Raw genomic sequence first — 25,695 nt, forward strand, 5'->3', positions numbered from 1 at the left:
AGCTGGCGGTGACACTCAGTGGGGACCCTGAGGTGACTGCCCCCAGGTTTCGCGCAGGGCTTTTAGTCGTGGCGAATTGGATGCGTATTAACTGTTTACAGTTAAACGCTAAGAAAACCGAAGTCCTGATCTTAGGAAAGCAAGCTGAATTGTGGGGTGACCAATGGTGGCCTCCTGAATTGGGGGTGACTCCCATCCCAGTTGCCGAAGTGAAGAACCTGGGGGTCTGGCTTGATTCCAATCTCTCTTTTACCAGCCATACTAAGAAGATCGCAGCTACCTGCTATGGTATTCTGCGAGGACTGAGACCAGTCCTCAAATTCTTCGACCCCCCTTCTCGGCAACTGGTGGTCCAAGCCTCTATTCTCTCTCGGCTAGACTACGGGAGTGCTCTGCTGCTTGGTGTTAATCAGGCCGAGGCCACCAGACTGCAGAGGGTGCAGAATGCCGCTGCGCGGGCCATTGTGGGCCTCCCGAGACGGTGCTCTGTATCTGCAGTTCTGACCTCCCTTCACTGGCTGCCGGTCAGACAGAGAATCAAATTCAAGGCACTCTGTCTGACATTCAAGATCCTGAAATTTTCGTCACCTCCTGCCCTGACGGGTCTTGTTTCCCCGTATGTCCCCAGGCGGTCTCTCAGGTCGGAATCTCTTCATCTAGCAAGCACGCCTAGATTCAGACTGAGTAGGATGGGAGGTCGTTCATTTCGTGTCATGGCGGCTGGATTATGGAACTCCCTTCCTGTCCATATCCGTGCCCTTAACAGCCTGACTCTCTTTAGACGTGCGATCAAAACCCATTTGTTCACCTCTGTTGACTGATCTCCTCTCTTTTCAGCGGCGATTTGTTGTGTTGTGGTACTTGATCAGGCGCCAGGACGCCCCTTCGCTGGGGCAGCTGTGCGCCGAATAAAAGTTATTAACATAACATAACATAACATGATATCCAGTTCTGTGAATCTTTGTACACATAGAGAGTACTGTTATTAATTCCTGTATCACAGTTTAGGGCAGCAATCACCCTTCGCTTACTCTTGTATGTTCAGAGAATCCAGATGTTTTCTATATGTTTGGTCAAATTCATCTGACAGTTCAGCACTACATGACGTTTTTCTCTGCCAGTTCCACATAAATTTGTACCACTATTAAAACGGAGACCGAGTTTTCAGAATTACAAAATGCATGACTACTAAAATATATCACACCAGGCAACTCAAATGTAGTTATTCAGTTAAGTAATAAACACAAATTCACGAGTTATGTATCAATCAATCAATCATGGGTTTGTTAAGCGCGACTACCCACCCGTAAGGGTCTCAAGGCGCTGGGGTGGAGGGGAGGTGCAGGATCCTGTCCATCAAGGGGGAGGTCTATCAAAGAGCCATGTTTTGAGGTCGCTCGTGAAAATGGGGAGTGATGTTGTCTGCCTGAGGTGGAGTGGGAGGGCGTTCCAGGCTCTGGCCGCGGGGAAGGAGAAGGAGCAGCTTCCCGATCGGGACTTCCTGGTGCAGGGGTCCACGGCGTGGGAGAGAAGGGATGATAGTAGGCTCCCTTGGGGTGCATGGAATTTGAGTCGGCTGTTCAGGTATGCTGATCCAGTGTTGTGGAGGGCTTTGGGTACGTGGATGAGAATCTTGAAGGTGATTCTTGCCTTGATGGGAAGCCAGTGGAGTGTGCGCAGGTGTTGGGAGATGTGGCAGTGTCGTAGATTAGTTGAGGATTAGTACGGCGAAGGCGTTCTGGATGTGTTGTAGCTTGCAGTGAGGTTTTTGTTGATTCTGGCATAGAGTGCGTTTCCGTAGTCAAGTCTGCTGGAGATGAGGGTGTGAGTGACGGCCTTTCTGTGATCGAGGGGGAGCCGTTTGAAGGTCTTGCGTAGGAGATAGAGAGTGTGGAAGTAGGAGGATGCGTCGGAGTTGATCTGGTGGTCCATTTTGAGTTCGGAGTCCAGTTTGATTCTGAGGTTGCATGCTTGGTCTATGGGGGTGGGTGGGCTTCCGAGGGTGGGGGACGACCAGGTGTCGATCCAGGCGTCAGTTTGTGGGCCCATGATGAGTACTTCTGTTTTGTCAGTGTTGAGTTGTAGGCTGCTGCTTTTCATCCATTTGGCGACTGCTTCCATGCCTTCTTGAAAGTTGTGTTTGGCTGCATTGGGTTCGTTGGATGGGCAGAGGATGAGTTGGGTGTCGTCTGCATATGAAACAATGTTGAGTCCGTCAGTTCTGACGATGGGGGCGAGTGGAGCCATCTAGACGTTGAACAGCGTGGGTCTGGGGGAGGATCCTTGGGGGACTCCGCAGGTGGTCGGTGTAGGGTCCGAGAGAAAGGGAGGTAGCCTGACTCGCTGTGTTCTACCAGAGAGGAATGAGCGGATCCAGTTGAGGGCCTTGTCCCGGATCCCTGCGTCGTGAAGGCTGAGTGTTAGGGTGCAGTGAGAGACTGTATCGAATGCTGCTGAGAGGTTGAGGAGGATGAGGCCTACTGTTTCTCCTGTGTCCAGGAGGGAGCGGATATCATCTGTTACGGCGAGGAGGGTGGTTTCTGTGGTGTGTTTTTTTCTGAAGCCGGATTGGGAGGAGTCGAGGATGGTGTGCTCTCCGATGAAGGTGGCAAGTTGGCTGTTTATGGCTTTCTCGATTACTTTAGCTGGGAGCGGGAGCAGTGAGATGGGTTTGTAGTTCTTGAGGTCGGTGGGGTCCGCCAAGGGTTTCTTCAGGAGGGGGTTGATCTCGCCTTGCTTCCAGTCATAGGGGAAGGAGGCGTTCCTCCAGCAGTTTTAAAGGGACCATCCAGTGAATGATGTCGCAGTGGATCGCAAAACCCCAGATGACATCATCAAACAAACATTTTAGAATGCCTTTGGTTGATGATAGCAATGCAGGACTGGGCAAATAACTCACCTACCAGACAGCTTAAGCTGTCTTGTAGACAAAAGTCTGTTGTGGATCATGCCAAAAACATACAATGGGCTTAGATCCAACCCATTGCTTACCATTGGTTTTCCTCATTGTCACTCTTATTTGCTTGCTTCTTATTCAATGGCTCCCTGTTGTGTTTGCCAACCCCCGGAGCATAGCCACTCTTTACCATGCTTTGGACTGGATGACATGTATCCTTTTACATCTTACATTCAGAAAACTACTTTTTTCTTGTTATTCCAGTATTCCAAAGGAGTGTATGTCTTTACTTGCCCACTCCCATTTTTGATGAATCCTACACACTTCCTTTTTTCAAAACTGGCAAACATTGTTTCGAAAATATGAGTTCTCCCCAGGCAGGTTTGTAGAGTGATGTATTGCTTATTCATTTGTACCTTGGTCAGTGATTGTTTAGAGACATTTGTGTGTAATGCATCACTATGTTTGGTGGTAAAGTAATTGTTTTACGCTTTTTGTCAGGATTCTTTCTTTCTGTTTATTATATCAGTGCATTGGAAAAATGTGAGCCAATTCTAAATTCAAAATCTGTGCACGAGTTTATCATGAGTCTGTGTTACTTTTCACCATACCTATATTTCTATTATTTGTTCTGTGTAGTTTGGAAGCAACATCCTCCATTGGTGTATGCCTGGTTACAGTATCTTCGAATTGTTCAATTACTTAGCCATCATTGTGCAGTGCAAACATTGCAAATGTTTTTATATTTCTTTTTATAAAAGCCCTACACAATTTACAAAATGACATTTCCTATAACTGGTATCTGTGCTGCCTGGTTGGCCCTATGAGAGGAGGGTGCATTCAGAAGGCAGTAGAGGTGCTACCTTTGTCTCCGGCCTGCCTGCTGAATGTTGTAGAATGACAGCACAATGATCAAAGGCAGCTCTGAGGACACACTTGCCTCCCACCAGCTTGCATCTGGTAGAGCACTACAAATGTGCTAACCCAGTTTACCACTATGGACAGACCTCTGGTAAAAGTTGTTTGAAAGGGTGTTCTATGCTATTAAAGCCACCTTAGTAAGGGAGAATCCCTCTTCCCTTTTATGTCAGATATGTGCTTTTTTGCTGACCGTTGTAAAAATCAGGCTGTGTATGGAGAGTGATGAGGCTTTTCTAAGTCGGGCTCTCCTTTCCCAATATTCACTTTAGATGCAGAAAAAGCTTTTGACCGCCTCAATAGGAAGTTTATATTCTACATGGAAATTTAAACAAAATGGTTAGTACACTTTATTCCAGAACCAAAACTGCTCTACATATAAATGGTAGTCAGTCCCCTTTTTTACATAACAAAGAAGATCTTTTTGACAAGGCTGTCCCCTCTCTCCATTACTTTTTACTCTTACCCTTAAACCTTTTCTGGACATACTAAATGAGAATGCATCTGTTGGTGGGTTTTTATTGGGAGGTAAGCAAACGTATTATTCTGCATATGCAGATGAGATGTTACCTAATAATATAATCAATAACAAGAGGAGCTTAGAGGGAAAATTATGGGTACTAATGGGAAAAAGCCCTCCACTCAATGAATACAATCCAAAAGAATTCCCAATACCCAGGACTCTGGTTAGTAATTATCTAGCGGGCATGAGACCCTAGTCCGCCTAAATTCTCAGATTGTAGAATTTCGGAGAACACCTGATATTATTTCTATATTTAGGTGTTCATTGTCTCTAATGCCCTACTGTCCATAAACAGACAATCTAGTCTGTCACTATTACTGATTGTGGGGGGTTCCATATATTTTCAACTCGGCGCAACCAAAAAATGTCAGCCCTGCATAGGACCATACATATACCCACACATACACCAAAATAATCAAGAAAAAATGTGTGGCGGAGAGGAAGGCACCTCACGGGCGAACACCCTCGGGGCGATCTGGTCAGATGTTTACTAGAAACTTGGCCCCTTTCTCATCATAGGTGGTCGTTCCTATTCCAGAATTTAGTGAATAAGTGAGAAAAAAAAGGTAAAAAGACGGTGCATAGCAAGGAGTTTAGAGTGTGACTCCTTAGACAAACAAAACAGAGTGAAAGATAAAATCAACATACACACCTCATAAACTACTTTTATTAATGATTGGGGTGTGCGCAGTTGAAATAAAAAGGCTGGTAGCTTAATATCGCATACCACTACCTGTGACCGACATGTTTCACTGCCCAGAAACCTTTATGGCAGATTCATCAGGGTCAATACTCTGTTACTGCACCCACTTCCAACATCTTTTGAACAGGAAGCCTTATTCAGCTATGCTCCCTCGTACCAGCTGAACAAGCAGTTCTCCGCCCGGTAGTCGGTTGTCACATCAACCGTACACACGAGATTCAAGGGCGTTGTATCATCCCAGGAACGATACAACGGGGAGGGAGCATGTGTGTTTGTTTCTCATTCACTGACAACATTAAAGATGCAGTTAAACTATATCTAGAATTCACAAAACAGAAAATGAACGCCATTATTGAGAGCTGGTTTCCACTTTTTCTTTCATGGTGGAAAAGATTGGATACTATTAAAATGATGTGTCTTTCCGTTATATTGTATACCATTTTTATGTTACTAATTAAAATTCCAACCAGCTTTTTAAAGGTATAGATTCATGCTTGTCAAACTTTCTTTGGAACTGAACGAAGCCTAGAATTGAATTTAGTACAAATCGTACACCTTTATGATTTGATTTTAAATTGAAGAAGCCCTTGTCTTTCTTTTCACTTTTAGGAAATCATCACAATAATAAAAAAGACCATCTTATTTTCTTCCCACACCATTAATTAGATGTGTAGACTACTTGACCAATGAATTATTCTGTTGTTTCAAGTAAGGACCACATTCGTTTTTATTTTTATATAGTATAAAAATGGTATTAGGATTACATCTTGGAAAAGTAGAGAAATGTTGATGCTCTCTAAATTGTCTTATAATGATGTCGTAACTCAGTTTATTGAGTCACAAATCATGTATAAGCTCCCTCCTTCTGTAGCAAACAATATAATACATTGGTGGCAGTTTTGAAGGGCTTATCTTTTCTAAATTTTGATGATGATTCTCAAGTTGAGTCCTACATTACTTTAATACAACATCCCACAATTCTTAAAGCTTCAAAATGTATGTAGCATTATCCACTAATAAAAATCAGATAATAAAATACAAAAATGAACATATTTAGGAATCTGAACGTAATGTTGAATGGTCTGTTAATGTTTTGAATTCTATTTGGAAAAGTAGATATTTAGCTACAAGCATTGATATTACTTTTAAAATGTTATTCCTCTGTTTACATAGATCTTTTGTTACACCCTCATTGTTATACAAATTACATTTATCTCCAGATGATCCGTGCTGGTCATGTAAAAATTCTACTGGTACGTTTATCCATGTATTGAATGCCAAGCTGTTAAAATGTTTTGGCTAGGAATTTGGGAGAAAATGTATTTACTTTTATGTGCGACTGTTCCATTTAGCTATGATGATGAATAATTGGGTAGTGTGTTAGATGTATGAAAAAGTCTTCCTGTGAAGGAACAAATTGTAGATTTGATCATTGCAGTTGCCATTCAACAGGGGACAATCACTTGTAAAGATAATAACATATCCCTTTCTGCCTGGTGGAATGGTAAATGTTTTAATCATAAAACTGTTATGTTGTTATGTTATGTTACAAGCATTTATAGAGCACATGTACACTGAACGGTTTATTGCTGCTAGAATAACAGAATTAGAACATACTACCTTCAGTTTCAGTCATATGCCTGTTTAAAACGCCTTGTCTTTAAGAGCTGCCTAAATCTGATATTGCAAGAGATCATCCTAATTTCTAACGGCAGGGAGTTCCAGATTCGGGAGGCGAGTATAGAGAATCTGGTGCCACTGAGTCTCTTCTTTTTAAAGGAGGTAATGGTTAGAAGATTCAAGTGTGAGGATGTTAGATTGTGGGTCGGTGTAGATTTTTGGAAACATCCTTATACACAAGGTTAGAGAGGTCCTCAAATGAAGAGGATGGAAGGGAGACGTCCTCCCTGTCGTAGACTCAAAAACGGAATAGTATCCCTTCAGAAACTGGGATGGTTCATGCAGAAGAGAAAAAGGAAAGGGACTGGGGGATGGTTGGTACCCTAGATGGCAAACCACTTGCTATTGTGGGTGGGAAGGGAAAATGATCCTTTTCTTTATATAACCTCCATTCACTCTAATATTGACATGCTTCATCATCGGACTTACTCCAACTCCTATAGGTCGGGTGGGTTCAACCATATTTCATGGAGCTCTTCTGATGACTGGCTGTATGGGGGTGTAACCTTGAAGATAAAATTCCTCTCCCACTCCAAAAGTGTGCTTTATTCGTAGGGGGGAAGGGAACATTAAATAGCATATAGGGCTAAGAGGATGTGATGGTCCTATGACCCTAAAGCACCAACATATTTCAGACCTTGCCTAATGGCCTATGTAAGGTCCTGGACTTTCGTCAGGGTGGATAGTGAAGAAGTCACTTCCCCCGAAGACGTGACTAATGTGTGCATGCAACATGCATGTGAGAGAATTTAAAGGCAGGCATGTACTTGTCGCATCATTTTCAGGGAATTGCCTGTAGAATAAATGGTACAAAGTTTCATGCTATAATTACTGCTGTAAAGCCAAAGGTTAGCGTACCGCTATTGGGACAATTCACAGTGCAGTGTTAACCAATATATTCTCACCAGGAGAGCACAGCATGCAGTGATCCCAGTGAAACCAAACTTAATGCACTCAAAACACATTTTTTCTATTAGGTATCATAGTATGTGAATTTCACATGGATTATCTCATGTGAACTAATTCGTACACACCAGCCCTTGGTGTAGGGTTTCTCACACTCATATCAAAATCCAAACCTTTATGACTTGCACTAAAATGTATGTTTGAAAATGACAGTTTTTCGTTTTTCAGGGTGATAGTCACTCACACAATATTAAAAGGGGTATCTGCTCCCACGGAGCATGAGAGGGAGGCCCTGTAGCCACACACTGACAGACAAAGTGAAAGAAAACATAACATAATTTTGTTATATCTGTGAATGCGAAGAAAGGGAGAGTAAGCCTCTGGCTGAATCCTCATGTATGCAGGAAAAAATGTACTTCTTCAAGAGTCTCTTCCCCGAGATTAACCTACTGTTAACTCTGCTCCCCTGCTTGCGGTAGCTCAGATAGAGGACATGCACGATTTAAGTATGGTAGAAGCCTGGGCTTGTATTTCAGTTTATGGACCACCTACCGAGCCCATAGAGAAACCAGTTTGTTGTGGTATGGGGGCTTGTACCTGGGCGGAGGCTGGACGTGCTGAATTCTGTACACCGAATGGAGATGCAGGGCTTCTGTGTAGAGTCCCACCCCTGACAACGAGGGCATAAGTCACACGAGCGCTTGTCCCAAGCGTGATCAGGTAGGCGTCAGAAAAAAGGGAAACATCGCTTTCCGGTGGTGCAGGTGTGCTACTGTTAGCGTGCATGTGTACGTTTTTGTACGCGCGCTCTACAATCCCTTGGTATTGCCCACATGGGGATAGGTTCCCTATCTACTGCATTCTGCGTGATGTAGTCCTTGTATATCTCCATATACCCAGATAAAATGCTGTATTTGGTACATGTAATGTGATAAAGAAAGGTGGGAGAGCCCTTACTATGCCCGGTGTTAGGACCGTGTGTTAAAGGTCCTGAGGGAATTGTGGGATAGAGAACTATTCATATAGGAGTGATCCCACTTTCCTCCCCGACGTCAGCGACTTGGGTCGTGATCCAGAACTCCGTCACGGGCTGCGGTGGACTCGTGCGGCGGCTCAGTTCTTCTGTGGCTGCCGCTCCGCTGCTGATCGATTCCGAGGGCCCCAATGACTTGGCTCTGAATCCTGCGGTCTCAGTCACACCAAGACCCACCCTCAGCACTGTGGAGACTTGAATTCAACTCGGTGCACACCCTAATCAGGCACTCCTCTCCAGCACCTCAGGTTGCACTTCGACACGCACACCATGCGTCCGAGACGCGCCTCTTCTCTGGTGCTCACGACAATCCGGCGCACTTCACCAATGCTCCGCTTGCACCTCAACATGCACCCTGAGCGTTCGAGCCTCTCCTCTTCTCCTGGTGCACAAGATGTCCAGGTGCTCTTTACCAACACCCTGGCTGTACCATGACACGCACTCTTGCACGTCCGAGTCTCACCTCTTCTCCCGGTGCACATGATGTCCAGGTGCTCTTTCCTAACACCCTGGCTGCAACAAGACACGCCCTCTTGCACGTCAGAGACTCACTTCTTTTAGTGCCGACAAGGCCCAGCGCTCCACACCAACACCAGAGCTGCACCACGACACGCACCCAGCGCGTCCGAGACTCACTTCCTCCATTAGTGCATACGATGTCCAGGCACTCCTCACCAACACTCGGGCTGCACCACAAAACGCTCCCAGCGCATCCAAGTTTCACTTGAAACTCCAGGTGCCCAAGATCACAGGGCACAACTTGTGGAGGTCTCAGGCTAGACAGAGCACACACACCCATGGCGTATCTGAGAGTCTTCTCTGGAAACCTGTATGTTGCTGTGTTTCCAAAACAGGGAGCCAGCTTACCTCAGGCCCTTGGGGTTCAAGACACAGCACAAATCACAGTCTTCTTCAAGCAGGGAGACCCAGCTCCTCCAAGCACAGTCCCAACAGCCTCTTCCTTAGTTAGAACAGCAAACTGCAGACCATCCCGAAGCAAGGATTGCTCTATCCATAGTAGTCTCTTCAGTTGCTCCTTCTTTAGCAGAGGTTCCTTCCTTTTCAGTCTCAATCCATATCTGTTTCATTCTAACGTTCATGGGTTTCAGCTCTCATAGTTATACCCTTTAATGTATTTGAAGTTTGTATGTAATCAGTCCTGAGTGTCTCCCTCCCAGTGTCACCTCTCTCCCTTTGATACTGGGGGTCTGGATCCTTAATCACTCAGCAGGAGATGGGTCAATTGGTTTATAGCACCAGCCCAGGCCTTTTCACCTCCTGGTCTTCTCCTCCCCCTACTCTCCAGATGGAGGGCAGCCTTGTGCCATCTCAACCCCTCCCTGGGCCAATACCTCTCCCAGCTGCTCTAACCTTTCAGTTCCTGACAGAATATCCACATTTCAGAGCACACAACTGAGCCACTTTCTAAAGGAGTGGTTTATAAACACACAGTGACAAAACCACCTGCACAGAAAGATGCATTATGACACTGTGAGTCCACACATACCAAACGTCACCTCTCCATTATAAACTGACAGGAAACTAGACTAACAAACACAACACCCAGCTTCCCCATTCTGTCCTATGGGCAGAATGGCCTTTCAACAGTGAAAAACGAAATGGAGAGTTTTTCACTACCAGAACATAACACACACCTCAGCTTATGTTCTGCCTTTTACCTACACTGCACCCTGCCCAGGGGTTACCTGGTACCTGCCACAGGGGTTCCCCAAGTGTATGTGAAAGGGAAATTCAGGCCTGACAAGTGGTTGCACTTGTCAGGACTACATGCTAACTTAGCATTCTGCGCGCAGGCCCTAAACTGAAGGCCTGAGTTCCCTTCTCTGCGCGCCCTTGTATTACTAGCCCCTGCAGACACACTGCACATCACTAGGGATCTTTACTAGTAAGGCAACAGACCAATCATGGCCAACTAATCACCATTACATTTTACATAGGGAACTCCTGTACTTTGACACTGATTAGCAGCTCTAGGTCAGGAAAACGGTATGGGGGAAAGCAAAAGGTTTAGAGAACTTTAACCAAATAGGCCAAGTCCTACTTGGAACAATTGCGTCTGATGCACAACAATTGACCCATAGGCAAGTTCTCCCTCAGTGCTATTGGGTGTGTGCTATTGAAGTGCAGCAGACTATTCGGGTCTGTAGGTTTGGTATACAGGGAAATGCTCAGTCTTCCATTTTCTGAAACAATTTTGAAATCGAGGAAGAACACCTGTGTGTTGTTATAGGTCATGGTAAACCGTAGGAAAGGAATTCTCTCATTAAGCCAGTTGTTAAAGGACCCCATACCTTGTGTATAAGGATATCTTGAGCAGCGCACAGCTGTATGATGCAACCAAATAAGACAAAATGTGTCTACAAAAATGTAATCCTCGTCACTTCCCCGTATATCTCTAACTTCTTTCTCGTGCGTTTACCTCTCATCAGAATGACAGAACAAATGGGCCTAGCTTATACAGATGAAATGGCATCCCTAATCCTAGCAGCCCCCTCTCTTCTCCCAGACACTAATATCACCCATAGCTTGGCACAAGCTCAGCACTGGGATGAACTGAAAGAACTAAAAAGAGAACAAATGAAAACTTTACTACACAGGGAATCATGACTGAGTACCCACGGGGCAATGCTGCACCCACAGAACTTATCATGACAAATGAACCCCACATATTCCTCCAAGACCCCTTATTTAGAAAGGAATGGTCACTCATCACTTGGCGATGTACACGCGATTCTCTCTCATACAAGTTGCATGCACATGTTAGTCATGTCTTCGGAGAAAGTGACTTCTTCGCTACCCACCCTGACGAAAGCCCAGGACCTCAGTTAGGCCATTAGGTAAGGGCTGAAACATGCAGGTGTTTCAGGGCCATAGGACCATCATGTCCTCCCAGCCCTATATTCTTTTTAATCTTCTCTCCCTCCCTCCCACCCTACGAATAAAGGATACTTTTGGAGTGGGAGAGATTAAGGTTAAGCCCCCATACACCCAGTATTCATAAGTGCTCACTGAAATATGGTAGAGCCCACCAGACCTTTAGGAATTGGGGTGAACTCCATGAGGAAGCATGTCACTATTAGAGTGAGTGGGGGTTATATAAAGAAAAGGGTAATTTTCCCTTCCCAACCACAATAGCGGGTGGATTGCCGGCAAGTGTACTAACCATCCCCCAGTCCCCTTCCTTTTTCTCTTCTGCATGAACCATCCCGGTTCCTGAGGAGATACTATTCTGTTTTTTGAGTATATTTTTGGAACCAAATAGAGATGAAAGCTCAGTGGTTACCATATAGGGATTTTAAAATGATACTGCCTGACTTGAATACCATTCAGTGTTTCTCTGGTAGCCAGTGCAATTTCCTCGCTAAGGGGGTGATGTGGTAATTACTAGGGTTTTGATAGATCAGCTTGGCTGACTGGTTTTATGCCGGTTGTGCCTGTGGTTGAGGCCCTCCAGGAGGGCTAGATAAAGGGAGTTAGGGTAATCTGTCCTTGAAATCACTAATGCAATGATTACCTGGATTAGGGCTTCAAAGGTAAGAAATGTACCTATTTTTCTTATTTTGCACAGCTGCAAAAAGCAGGACGATATCACTCCGCTTACTTGGGGTTTCATGGACAAATAATCATCAATGAGGATCCATAGGCTCTTCTATGAACTCTTGCGCTGGGGAGGGGGTGCAAATCGCTGCTGGCCAGAAACCTGGGCTCCACAAGTCACGCTTGGTACTGGTAATGACAATTTCCATCCTATCAGAGTTTAGTTTGAGCTGATTACTGTTCATCCAGTCCCGGATGAAGAGCAATATATTTTGAAAGGCAGCTTTAGATTACGGCGCATTGTCTATCGCAAAGAGCAATTGCATATCATCTGCATAGTTCTAACCTTCCTCTTTTCCAAGGCCTGTAAAACAGGGTTTATGTACAGATTGAAAAGATGGGGAGACAGAGAGGACCACTGGGGCACTCCACAGGAAAGTTATACCTAAGAGGTGCTGAAGCAGAATAGACAGACTGACTGAAGACGGTCTTTCAGGAAAGAAATGATCCAATCAAGTTCTTAGCCCTGAAGGTCTGCAGCTTAGACACGGTTGACCAGATGTTCATGGTCGACCATGTCAAAAGCTGACGAAAGGTCGAGAAGTACTTGCACCTGAGAGTTACCATTGTCCACTTCTTCCCTCAAGTCATCCACATCTGATAGGATAACTGCTTCAGTAGAGTGAGCAGGTTGAAAACCTGCTTGGTGTTGGTCAAGGAAATGAGTGTCCTCTAAGGAGGAACATAGGCAATTGGCCATGTGTGCCTCCAAAACCTTTGAAGGTATCAGGGATTTGGGGGCAATAGTTTTTCAAAATGTGTGGGTCGTCACCAGCTTTCTTTAGGGACAGTACTACTATTGCCTCCTTGAAGAAGTTGGGGACCAACCCTTGACTTAATAAGGAGGGATAGGGCTGGGTCCAGAAAGAGGGAGACAACTTCTTTTAGGATTTTCCGAGGACATATGACATTAGGGGAGCCCTACAGTACTTCAGAAAGTAGGGCCATAAGGTGCACCTTGCTAATAATGGGCCATTCGGACATTATTGAAGGGTTACTGTCATTAATTGAGGTTATTGCACAGGGAGGGCTGGGTAGGATACTGTCTTTGATTATTTTGATCTTGCAAATAAAGAAAATGTTAAGAGCATCGCATAGAGTGTGATGGGCCAGATCGGTGCGGGTACTCTGTTGGGATTGGATAATTCGTTGAAGATTTCTTTAGATTTGTTTGTTGAATTTAGAGTTTATAGTTTTATCTGAGAAAAAGGCACATTTAGCTCGTTTAATTGATGTTTTGTATTTCTTAAGGTTAAACAGGTATGATTCTTTTTCCCGGGTGCATAATCCCTCCGCCAACTACTTTCAGCACGACGTAGTTTGAGTTTTCCAACTTTTAACTCTTCGGAGAACCATTTAGACGCATAGCATTGTTTGGTACGTCTGGTTTTCTGGAGAAGAGCATGCAGGTTGCTAGCTTTTGTTAACCAGGCAGTAATTCCTTCCTCATATTGGATGATATTGGTCTTTGTGTCTGGAGGAGTGGTTACCAGTGAGTTGCAAAATGATACAATATTGAATCTGGCTCAATTCCTGTGTTTTTGAGGGGTTTAGGAAGGACCAGATCAATGAGCAGAAATGTAATTAGATGGTGATCAGATAATGCACATGGTGTAACCATGAGTTTAGAGACGGATAGGTTAGCTGACCACACCTGGTCCAATGTATAGCCTTTATTATGGGTGGGTGAGAACACATGTTGTTCAAAGTTCAGAATACTTAGCGTGGCGGTTAAATCCATGAACGATTGCCTGCCCATTTTTTGATGCGTCCAATTATCAATATTTTTGCATATTCAATTACTGAAGGAGAGATGAGTTCTGCCAAGGTATGGGAAAATGGTGCATATGGCCTGGGCTTCTGCAAATGAGAGCACAGGATAGAGAGGAGGTTGAGGAGTTAAGTTTGATTAGGAGATTGTCGACAGCTGGGATGTCAAATAACTCAAAACTAGTGAATCTCAGATTTTTCACAATTATTGCTGCCACACCTCTGCTTGTTTTGCCCACTGTTTAATTAGCATGGAGTAAGTAGTAATTTTCTGAGAGAGCGGCTAGCGATTGATAGTAACAACTTATATAATTGGGACCCTCAAGATATACGAAAAGGTATAAGGTCTCCTTTTACTATTTTCTCACGTATGATTCATTTTAATAGCATTCAAAGATGGCTTCAAAACATAGAAGTTTCTAAACATCCCTAAGAATGTGATTTACTTTTACTTCATTGTTGTGTACATGTTTATAAATTATTGTAAGGATAATACTTGATGCCTAGGTTTACTTTTCCTTCATTTGTCTTTATTTTTGTATTTACTCTTCTCTTTTTAATTTTGTAAAAGGATGGTCTTCATTAGGGCGTCCCCAGGTACTGGTTCCAGATGTAAGTACAGGTCTGGTAACTTAACACCCACTTTACTAGGGTACCAGTACTGTCATGGGTACTCCGATAAATTCACCACAATTTAAAATTGCAGCCTAAAGCCACTAATGCAGTCAGTGGCGGCTGGTGACATTTGAAAGCAGTGAGCATCAAATTATTGCTGTACAGCATTACGCCGAGCTAGCGGATTGAGCGAGCCCAAAGAACCTATGGGGGAGTCCAGGGTGGTTCTCCCCCCGAGAAAAATTTGAAAAAAAGTGGATAAATGGTGCATTTTCAAGCAAATTTGAGGAAGCAGGAAAGTTAATAAAGCACTACGATTTAAATATTTATCATTTAAGAAATTGCCAATTTTTACGAGCTATAGAGGGCAATCTTTGCGTATGCTGATGTTATCATTTGCCCATTGAACACACTGATACACTTGTAATTTTTTTAACTATAGAATAAATACATTCATTGACTGTGCAGTGCTGTACATCAATATGCTGACACAATTTCTTTAAATTAATTTTCTGTGTTCATGAATACCAGCGTCATGTGAATCGATTTTCATGTACCGCCTTGACCACTCCAATAAAAGTTAAGGTAGAAGGCGTAAAACATCCTTGCGGCAGAAAGGAGAATCAAAAAAGGTATTGAAATAAAAGATAGTTAAAAACAAAGTGTCAATTTTACCCACAGTTACTTAAGCAAGTTAATTTACTGAAATGTGGAACTTAATTTGTCAAAACAGAGGAATCCTGGTAGATTCTAGGAGAAGGTGCTGCACAGTCAGCTGCACCGTCTCCTCCCTCGAGATGCATCTCCAAAAGCAGGCTGCCTGCAGGCTGCATGGGAGCTGACGTCATGCATGCAGCATGGGCCTGCTCCAATGAATGACCTTGAGGCACCCGCCACATGTACAAGGGAGAAGCTTCAAGGCGCTTTAAGAAGAACACCTTACAATTACAGGTTGTAGTTATATCCTAAATGCCCAACTGCCCCTGCTCATTACAGATACCCGGAAAGCAAGTGCCACTTAGCACAAAAAGAAATGGTGCCTTGCGCTGACCCCAAAAGCTGCATGCTGGAACGCCCCACCCCAGCTGCAGCTGTACTGGTGAATGGAAATAGAATACCCCAAAGTTGAACCAGTGTCCAATGTGCAAACCAGAAGAGGCTGCAGTGCCTGCAAGCGTTGCACACCTGCACCACTCATTCCCACTACAGCACTGGTGAACCACATTCCTACTCACAGCTGCACCAGTGAACCCAAATATACCCCACATGCAGCCCGAAGCAGACCCAGGGCTCGACCTTTTACATCACATCTGCACCAGTGCGTCCCTAACCCGACGAACAACTGCACTAGCGAAGCCTTACCGGCACCAGTGAACATGCCGCAGTCCTCGAAGATGAATATATGAACACCTCAGGCTCCCTTCTGCACTAGTGCACTGCAGCAGCACTAGTAAACCATTCATCCACTTAAAAATAGAATGCCCAGTTCGCTCATAGCTTTTCCCGGCAGCTGCACGAGTGAAGGCTGATCCCTCCTTGTTGCACCAGTGATCCACCACAAACTCACGGATGCACTCGTGATGAGCCTGCCCAAAAGCAGATACACAAAGGTGCCAGCCCCACCGACTCCTGCCCCACAACTGATGTACTAGTGAACACCAAGTCTGCCCCCGTTGTACCAGTGTCCACCCACCCCAGACGGCGGTACTAGGCACCACCAACCCTCTCACAACCGCATTAATGAAATAACACCCCCCCGGCACAACCAGTGATTTGCACAACTGTATTAATGCTCATCCGCCGCTCAAGCTGCACCATCAATCGGTTGGTGTAAACTAGTGAATATGCTGGGCGCGACCCATCCACTCCCCTCGACAACAGGTGCACCAGGGACCCACTGGTGCTCCCTAAATGACCCTCAACCGACACAGTCACATTAGTATTGCTCAATTATTCACAATTACCTAAGCTTCCATGCTACTGCATCCATGAAGTGCCAGTGAACCTAAATTGTTATACCATGGTCCCTATAAGTCGATGACCACACTTTGCAGCATTGATGCCTGTCACGGCCTCGCCCACATCCGCACCAGTCCGTTTTTGCACCAGCGCCCATGCTCTCTGCACCAACAGCGTTCCCAAGGGTGCATCAGACGCCACTACACATCAATCCAGCACTATAATACATGTGCAGTTGTGTCACCATTAAAATATTACAAAGCACCAAAGACAACTGCATTAGCCATCGCACCCTGAAAGAGCCCCAGTTAGCACCCCCCACAGCTGCACCAGTGTTCTCCAAATGCATGACACCCAGTTGCGGCCGGTATGAAAGGCAGGTGGGGGGGGGAGGTTTGCGCGCGTTCACGTGGTGGGGGGGAGCGGCCGCGGGCGCACACACCATGCCACACTACATCACTCTAAACAACTCTACTCTATGCGACTCTACTCTACTCAGTTGCAGTCCACTTCACTCTACTCCATGCTACTCCACTCCACTCTATGACACTACACCACTCTATGACACTACACCACTCTAGCTACTTCTCTCAACTCCATGCCACTCAACTCCACTCCACTGCACTATATGCCACTCTACACCACTCTACTCTAGGCCACTCTAATCTATAGCACTCTACGACATTCCACTCTATTCTGCACCACTCCACGCTACTCAACCCCATCCCACTCTATGGCACTCTGCACCACTGTACTCTACGCGACACTACCCTACGCCACTCTAATATACACCACCAGTGGCGGCTGGTGACATTTGAAAGTGGCGGGCGTAGCGCACGTGCCCGAACCCCCCTCTGAAAAAATTGAAAATCGAGTGGACATATGGTCAGTGCTGCTGTTAAACCACCATCATAAAGGAAAGCGCAGACAAGTTCATAATATTATACAAACGGAGCTCTCTCAATGCGTTCATTTAAAGCACAGCCTCAGAATTCTAAACCATGCGAAAAGTAGTAATATTCAGACAAAGGCAATGAGGCTGATAGAATATATTTACAATCAGAAATACAGCGTATACATTTGGTGCTGCCAGACTGCTTTATCCAACAGCCTCAAGCATGATTGAGTGTAGTCTATCAGGGCAATGACGACAGTGGATGGAATCAACAACAATTTCACAGAAAGGGAAATAAACTAACCAAAGAGAACCTGGCCTCGAAATGATCGTACCTAGGCTAGGTGGGTGCCTTAGCCTACATATATGACTATGTGCACCAGCAGAGTAAGGAACCAGGCAGAAACCGGAAGAGCGTGACAAATGTCTCTCAAGTACTACCATCATCATATTTATTGGCACGATTTTCAGCTCTGGTGGAGTATGTGTATTAAGAAACAGTATAAGCATGTCATTTAAATACCTAGCGAATATATCAATCTATTTACTCCATCGAGGAGACTGCCCTGCAGCCCCCAAACGTCACCAAAACATTACACAAGACATGAGGGCGCGGCCGGCATTACGGGTGGTGGGGAAGCGGTATAAATAAAATAAATACAATTTAAAAGTCAAACTTACCTTCTTCCCGCCTTCACCGACTCCGAGACTCCACCAGATTCCCGCCGACGCCGTCTAGCTCTTACTTTCGAATTCCTCGTCGTCACGCAGGAAGGCTTCAGGCAGCCTGCCTCCACCACAGCACAGCGCTGTGATTGGTTCGGCCGGCTGCCCCAACACCACGTCATTTCTCTGTATGCTGCAGCATACAGAGAGCAGAAGAGTGGGAGGGGTTACTCGAGGGCAGGGGGGAGCGGCTTTCTTAATACAGTTAATACTGTCTGTTTGGACAGCCTCTGTGAGGCTGCCCAACCAGACAGTATTAACAGCAGTGGGAAAGCCACTCCCCCCTGCCCTCGAGTAACCCCTCCCACTCTCGCAACCAGGAGGAACTTCATCTTTCTCGCTGTGCGAGAAGGCAGAAACAAATGGTAGTTCTCTACCATTTGTTTCTGCTTTCTCGCACGGCGAGAAAGCAGTGGGGCGGCGCCCAAACGCCCCCATGGAGGATCCGCCACTGTACACCACTCTGCTCTACTCCACTCCACTTTCACTACTCTACACCACTCCACTCTACGCCACTCTACTCTGCAGAATATGGAATATGCCCCTAAGGATTGCATTTGTGCAGGTAAGTGTCCCTTCCTGCCCAAAAAGCAATCCTTCCCGTAACGCAGGCACCCCAGCACTATGTTGCAAGGTTGCCTGCGTTAGCACTAGACAGCCACAAGTGTGCCAGCGCATAGAAGGAGCTGAACAGCAGCACATCTTGGTAAATATGACACTGTTCAGCTCTCTCCCATCCACGAAACTCCACAACTTGCCTTACTACGCGGCGTTGAAGAAATTATTAGGAACAGTAAATATGGCCCACATACTTCAGTAACTGTGGTAGCCCCTGGAGGAACATGGTACTAAAAATAATTTCAGAGTAGCATTGACTTGCCTCCCTATTACTTGCAGCGCTGTCGCAAGGCAAGCTGCTTTACAAAGCACTATATACATAATAATATATTATTTATCTGTTAAGTGTGTGCTGTGCTTTTTGCTTTTCGCATGCTCTCCTGTCAGTCATAAAACCATCAAACGAGAACGGCAGAGGAGTCTACAAATACATTTTATTTCTGCTTCAGGTTTTATCTTTCAGAAAGCGAGAAACGATACTTTGAAAAATTAGCATTGTACTGTGACAAATACGCTGAGCAAATCCCGGTCACCTTCGTGCTCGGTAAGTATTCCTGGCTCTTGGAAAGAGTCCACGCAGCTCTCCTGCTCGGAGGCCGTAAATCACATGCATGACGCGTTTTAAACCCATCGGGCATGCCGGGTCAAAGGGCCACTGCTCTGTTTCCATGTGCTTAATGCATTTAGACATGGCTTTTCCACCAAACATTTAAGCGGCTGCTGAAAATGTGTGTTTTGCACTGAATGTATGTATTTGTAGCAGAATTTAATAAATCACTGTTCCTATATAAATAATGCGCGAAGTGATCTTGAGCACGAGGATTGAGTAACGAAACGTGGCGAAAATTTTAGCTGACTGGTTGAAAATGGTTTCTACTAGATCTAGTTGGTGTAGACAGTCTGTTTTTTTGGAACTTTGCCTATATATATCTGCAGTGAAAAAGGCGAGGAGAACAAGCATGCAATTTTCCATTTTGCCAGTGGTCAAGGTCAAATTTTGCTTTTAGAACATGATGTGCTTGCATGACCCAGCTATGCCCCAGCATTTACCTCTGGGCCTGGCCTCCTGCAGTGTGGGGCTGGTTTGATCACTTTCACGACGGCTGCCTCTGGCTTCTATTAAATAGGGGGGGGGGAGGGTTACCCAATAAAGTCACTAGGGACCAGGGTGCTGTGCGATACAAAATGGGGGTCCCAGTGAAAAATTACATGAGCGAACACTTTGAGAATATTTTAAAAAGGGAGGAACTGGTGTATAATAGTAGCCGTCAACTATTATACACCAGTTGGCGCAACCTCCATTTTAAATATTAAATATTAGCGTTGCTGGCATGGTTTTCTTATAACTATAGATCATTAGTTGCTCCCTCATGTTACTGGCTAGGTGCTTTGAAGCCAGCTGTATCATTTGTTTATGAAATAGGTAATGATACCATTGTTTGCACTTCGACCCACCTTGCACATCCCCTTTTTCCTTACACAGTCACAATTCTCAAGTCAAAAAATTACTTTATTTGGTATTTCACAACCATAAAGTATACATATCCAAAAAACAATTTAAAAGTAACACACACTTAAAAGTTCCTTTAGTGAAAAATGACTTGTCTTGTTTTTTCATTTACAACTAACACAGTCACAATTCTTTACCCTCCCTTTCCCTGGGGCACTATGACAATTGTGTTATCAATTTGGTACATGTAATGTGAATAAGCACATTGTGATTAAATAACAGTGTGTGGAAGGCTTTGTCTGCGATTTGTTCCTCCCTTTTTAAAATATTCTCAAAGTTTTCGCTCACGTAATTTTTTACTGGGACCCCCATTTTGTATCATATCGCCTATGGCTTCCAGTCTGGCCCTACAAGGAAAATCCTAAATAGTGAAATAAAGTATATGCAGGCCGACGCTTTCACAAACAAACAACTCGGTTCTGAAAGCCTACTTCATAGAAAATACACTGAAAGTTTACTCGATTTCATATTATGCAATTCTACATTTTAAATGTATTTAAACCATTTTATACACTGTTTTGAAGCAAACCACAGTTTTTTTTATGAATGGATCAAAGTGAAGCTCAAGTAAACATTAGACATATCACTAGATATAACTGATTACAGTAGCTGAGAGCATGTAAGGCAGAGAAACTCAGTGGGATGGGCAGGAAGGAGTTCGGGTGCAGAATGGAACCAAGAAGGTAACTGGTAGAGTTTGATTATTTCCTGATTGGGAGCGTAGGGGAGAATCTGAGGTCCCTCTGTAGCTTCATCCTTAGTCTCATGCTGGTGGATGATGGGAAGGCCGTTTGCGTGCCTTTTAGTGTCGCGCCTTCTAGGTCTCTAGGCTTGCAAGGGAGGCGCTGCAGGCAGTGGGCAGACCCTCCGAGATGACTTCTCAGCACCATCGGAGTTGTGGCACTATTTACTTTCATTTGAATGTATGTCCTGATCAAGGTCTGCATGGCTGGGCACGATTCGAAATAGTGTTTACCTTTGGTTCAAGATGATGATTGAAAGACTATTGTGCATTCGGCCAGGAATCATGTGTGCATCTCGTGTGATGGGCATGTACACTAAAGGACCTCTCGTGCAAATGTTAACACCCAGCTTGTATCCCTCGTGCTGCTCCTCAAAGCCAAGTCTGTTCTATATAAATAGCAAAAATCTAATAAAATGAATTAAAGAGAGACAGGTTAATTGCAAGCAGCTTTTTGAGAAAGTACGTCTGTGTCATGCGTTGCCTGCAACAGACAAGTAAATAACATTAAGTTCTTCTCGTAGAGAAGAATGCCTTTTTTATACTTCAGAAAGAGCAGTAATACTTAATATGAAATATTGATTATTGAACCTAACGATTTGTTAAATACCTCTAATGTATCTTGAGGGTACCAACAGTAAACATGTGTGATTCATGTACATAGAATGGATAATAAAATGGTCTACGCTCTGGCCATCTCTTGTTTTATACCTGGGAATAATGGGGTCAGTGGCCCATGTTTACCTAACAAAGTTTCCAAATCTGTATCGCCCCTCTGAATGTTAAAGCGCTTGTAAGAGCCTTGACATGCAATAGAATGAATGAGAGGGATTTGTAGAATGCATGGCTACTCTGAGGAGTGTCCCGATGCTAACAGCAAAGCCTAGGTACACATCCCCTAAGAGGGGAGACAGCGTTTACAACGCTGTGACTACCGCGTGCGTTGGTAACAACGCGGACGTTAAATCGTCACGTTGTTACCATGCATGGCATTACAACGAAAGTCGTTTCTACGACTTGCGCTAGATGGCGCGCAACACCAGGGAATGTGTTGGAGTTTAAGTCCAACACATTCTCTGCTGTTGCGCTAACCGGAGTAGGAATAGTAATTTATACTATTCCTAAATCCAGTGCACCACCAAGTCGTCGAAACTTCTTGAGCTGTAATGCCATGCATGGTAACAACGCGGACGATGTAACGTCCGCGTTGTTACCTACTGCGATGAAATATGTGGTGTTGTAACGTCACATATTCCCTAACAAAGATCTTACTGTCCTTCAGAGAAAAGACAGCTTTTGGGTGTTTTTGGGCAAAGTGAGCTCAGAAGCAACCGAGTGGAATGCATCCAAAATACACAATAGACAACTGCAAAAAGAACAATTGATGGACAGAATGCTGAGCAACATAAAACATTCACCCCTATTATAGAGATCTAGGCCTAAAGCCATTGTTTTTTGCTCACCATGCCATTCTAGTACGGACCCAGCCATATGCAGATCAGTCTTGACCCTGATCCACATGGGAATAGTCTGGCCTGAACTGCCACGCCAGGTCCTCATCCTCCCTGGACCGGAAACAAACATCCTGGGACCGGTTTCAGGGTATCACCCATCATCAGACAGGCTAGCTTGACTCCAATGGCATGGTGAGCACGGTACTTGTCCCACTCAGATTGACAAATGCAAAAAGAACAATTGATGGACGGAATGCTGAACAATGTCAAACATTCACCCCAGGAAAGAGATCTGAGCATAAATAAATTGTTTTTTTGCACACCATGCCATTCCAGTGTGACCCAGCCACATGCAAATCAGTGGTTACGAAATGGCCCAAGAAGGTCCAAGGTAGGTAGTCTCCGTTAGGGGGATAAGGTGTCACAGTCGTTATTGATAATCAATATCTCAGGGAGCGATAAGTAATATGCACAGGGACATGGAAGTCAGAATAACGTATGTTATTTATTTATGAGGATTATTAAAATATCAGGTGCTCACATGAGTAAGTGACAACGAGTGTGAGGTGAAAAAGTGAGGGTGACTTTAAAACATGAAACATAACATAACATAAAATATTTTAAGGAACACATCCACGTTATCCACAAACCTATGATTTGAAAGGGATAGACAACAAAAAGCGGGCTTACGAGGAGCTTTTATTTAAGGTGTTTGTTGAACCCTGATTATTTCCTGTGATAGCCAATCAATAGGGATAAAACAAGCCTGAATCTAGAGTGAGACAGTTCGACTCAAAATTGACCTCTGAACCTCTAAATAATTAGAAGGTCTAGACTGGAGTGCTTATCATAGAAGGCACTTTCCAGAGCACAAGAGTATCTCTGTTGTGATAGCTCCTCCCTCAGATCCACAACAGAAATCAAAAGCTAATACAAGGACTATCGCTGGGTCATCATGTTACTATACTTAAAAAAGATTTAGGGATGTCTAAGTACTGTTTCATGAAAGAAATGGCCCATTCGTTATTGGGTAGTGAAAGGTGGATGGTTTGGCTCAAACTTGTTTTGCTTTAATGACAGAATTATGCTTGCCTTTCTAAGACTGGAGTTGTATGGGCTCAGTAAGATAATGCGTAACTACTTGTGCTTTGTGATGTGGAAAGAAATGTGCTTTTTTCTATAGAGTGTTCTGTGTTGTTGTTGCACTGATTCGGCTGGTAAAGCAAAACTGTGTATTAGGACGACAGGACGTTAGAATGTGGGGACTGAGTCTCTCTACAACGTCAGTACCTGTCAGACCAAATCCTGGCTAGCTCACAATGCCTCACCTCCTAATCTTCCCAGAGGAGCAGATGATTTTGGTAACCTTGAACATGACCCTCTAGTCCTCAAGGGAACCGTGGAAACAGATCCTCCCCTTCGCTACTCACTTACTCACTCATGCATGCCCATAAGAATGACATGAAGGTTTACAATACATTTATTGAAACTATTGTAGTCTATTATGAAGCAAATGTACTGCAATCATGAGGCAGATGAAACTAAATAAGGTAATTAGCATTACTAACAGGGTGTATAGGACAAACATCCCAATCATGACAAATTATATATCTGCCTATGTCTACCCTTACTGTGTGAGCACAAGAATATATTTGTGATATCTGTGATTGGCCTAGGACCTCATACCTGGTGTATGTAGTTAGATGGTCCTCATCATGAGTGTAAATTTAGTTCAGGCAGGGCTACATGTGGTCATTCCAGAATAGCCCTCTTTGCCGGGATCCTCCTCTCTAGACCCCAACGGAACGTGGCACAGTTTATATGATGAAATTACTGTGTTGGAAAGGTGCAGATGTGCGACCATGTTGTGTCTTATGGTAGAACCTGTTGCTGACCAAGTGGAGAAAAACAGTACACTATGTTATTATACATTTAAAGCAATGTTGTACAATATGTGCAGATTAAATTCTAGGAAGAGTCACTGAATAACAAGCAACATGTACAGCATATTCCCAGAACAATGTCGTAAAACAAAATGTATTATATGTGACTACGCACAGCAGAGGCAGAAAGGACTAAACTAAGGGAGAACAAAACTTGGCCCTAAATTGTGTCTTAATGTACAGTGCAAGCTTGAATACATCACAGTGGCCTACATCATGGCATGCCAAGTCATATACTGCCAGGTGGTGTGCCAGAACTTTTTGAGCCCGAGGTGAAAGACAGTGACCAATTTGGGAACTCGCTCTAATCTAGCAGCAAGGTCATTTGTAGAAATTCTGCAATGCGCTGTTTATTTATGTAGTTATTTTACGTATTTTGTGATTTTATATAGCTCGGTCATGGCCTGTAGGCATCAGAGAACTTTACTGTAAAGCAGAACATATCAAAAGCAAATAGAAGATATACATGAAATATTAAAGGTGGAGAGAACACCAGGTTAGTCCGACGTGAGGTAGAATGTTTTATATGTATTAACTGCAAAACACAGTAGTGGTAGGCAGGACGTACAGTACCATAAGCTAGATAACAATTGTTTGTGTTGGTTGAGGTTAGTCTGCCCTTAACAGAACTGTGAGTAGGGTAAGAGTAGTGAGGCCAGCTGTAGTTCAAAAAGAAGAGCTTTGAGGTATTTTTTGAATGTGGCATGACATGGTTAGGCGAAGGCGCAGAGGTAGAGGGTTCCATAATTGTGCGGTTCTTTCGGAGAAGGATTGGCTCATGTATCACTCATGCTTGAAGGTGGGGGGTTCAAGGAGGATCCATTTACCATTATGCGAATCTTGGACAGCACCAAAGATTTTCAGTTTCTCAGGGAAGTACAAGGGTAAAGAGGAGTGCAGGGCTTTATGAGTGATGCAGGCAGTTTTGAAATGAGTCTCATTTCTATGAGAAGTAATTGAAGGGAGCGCAGAATGGGGAAGATGTGGTTGAATTTTTTGTGTCCTTGTAGGACTGCTCTCAGAGGACCCAGGTGAACTTTGGAAATGCTGGAAAAGAGTGACATTCCATAGTCTAAGTCTGGCGAGCACCATTGCCTGGACAGATTTAAGTTTGTATGCAAGGATAAGGTTCCTGAATCTTCAAAGAAGCCTAAGCTGAAAACAGGCACTCTTAGCCATGGGGGAG

At 44.3% G+C, this 25,695-nt stretch overlaps 1 protein-coding gene across 4 annotated transcripts in view; it reads left to right on the forward strand.

Moving 5' to 3' along the window:
* The window catches only part of BEST3 (bestrophin 3), a 261,060-nt gene that overhangs the window by 125,666 nt on the left and 109,699 nt on the right, over window positions 1–25,695 (forward strand). For 3 of the 4 annotated variants that reach the window (XM_086922001.1, XM_086922012.1, XM_086922019.1), the window contains exon 2: window positions 19,310–19,404. The exons of the other annotated variant lie outside the window; for it this stretch is intronic. In XM_086922001.1, the coding sequence (XP_086778127.1) occupies window positions 19,310–19,404 (95 nt within the window). The remainder of the gene's footprint in view (window positions 1–19,309; window positions 19,405–25,695) is intronic. 4 annotated transcript variants of the gene reach the window in all.

Source organism: Lissotriton vulgaris, chromosome 1_1 (genome assembly GCF_964263255.1).
Source record: "Lissotriton vulgaris chromosome 1_1, aLisVul1.2, whole genome shotgun sequence".
NCBI classification, from domain to species: Eukaryota; Metazoa; Chordata; class Amphibia; order Caudata; family Salamandridae; genus Lissotriton; species Lissotriton vulgaris.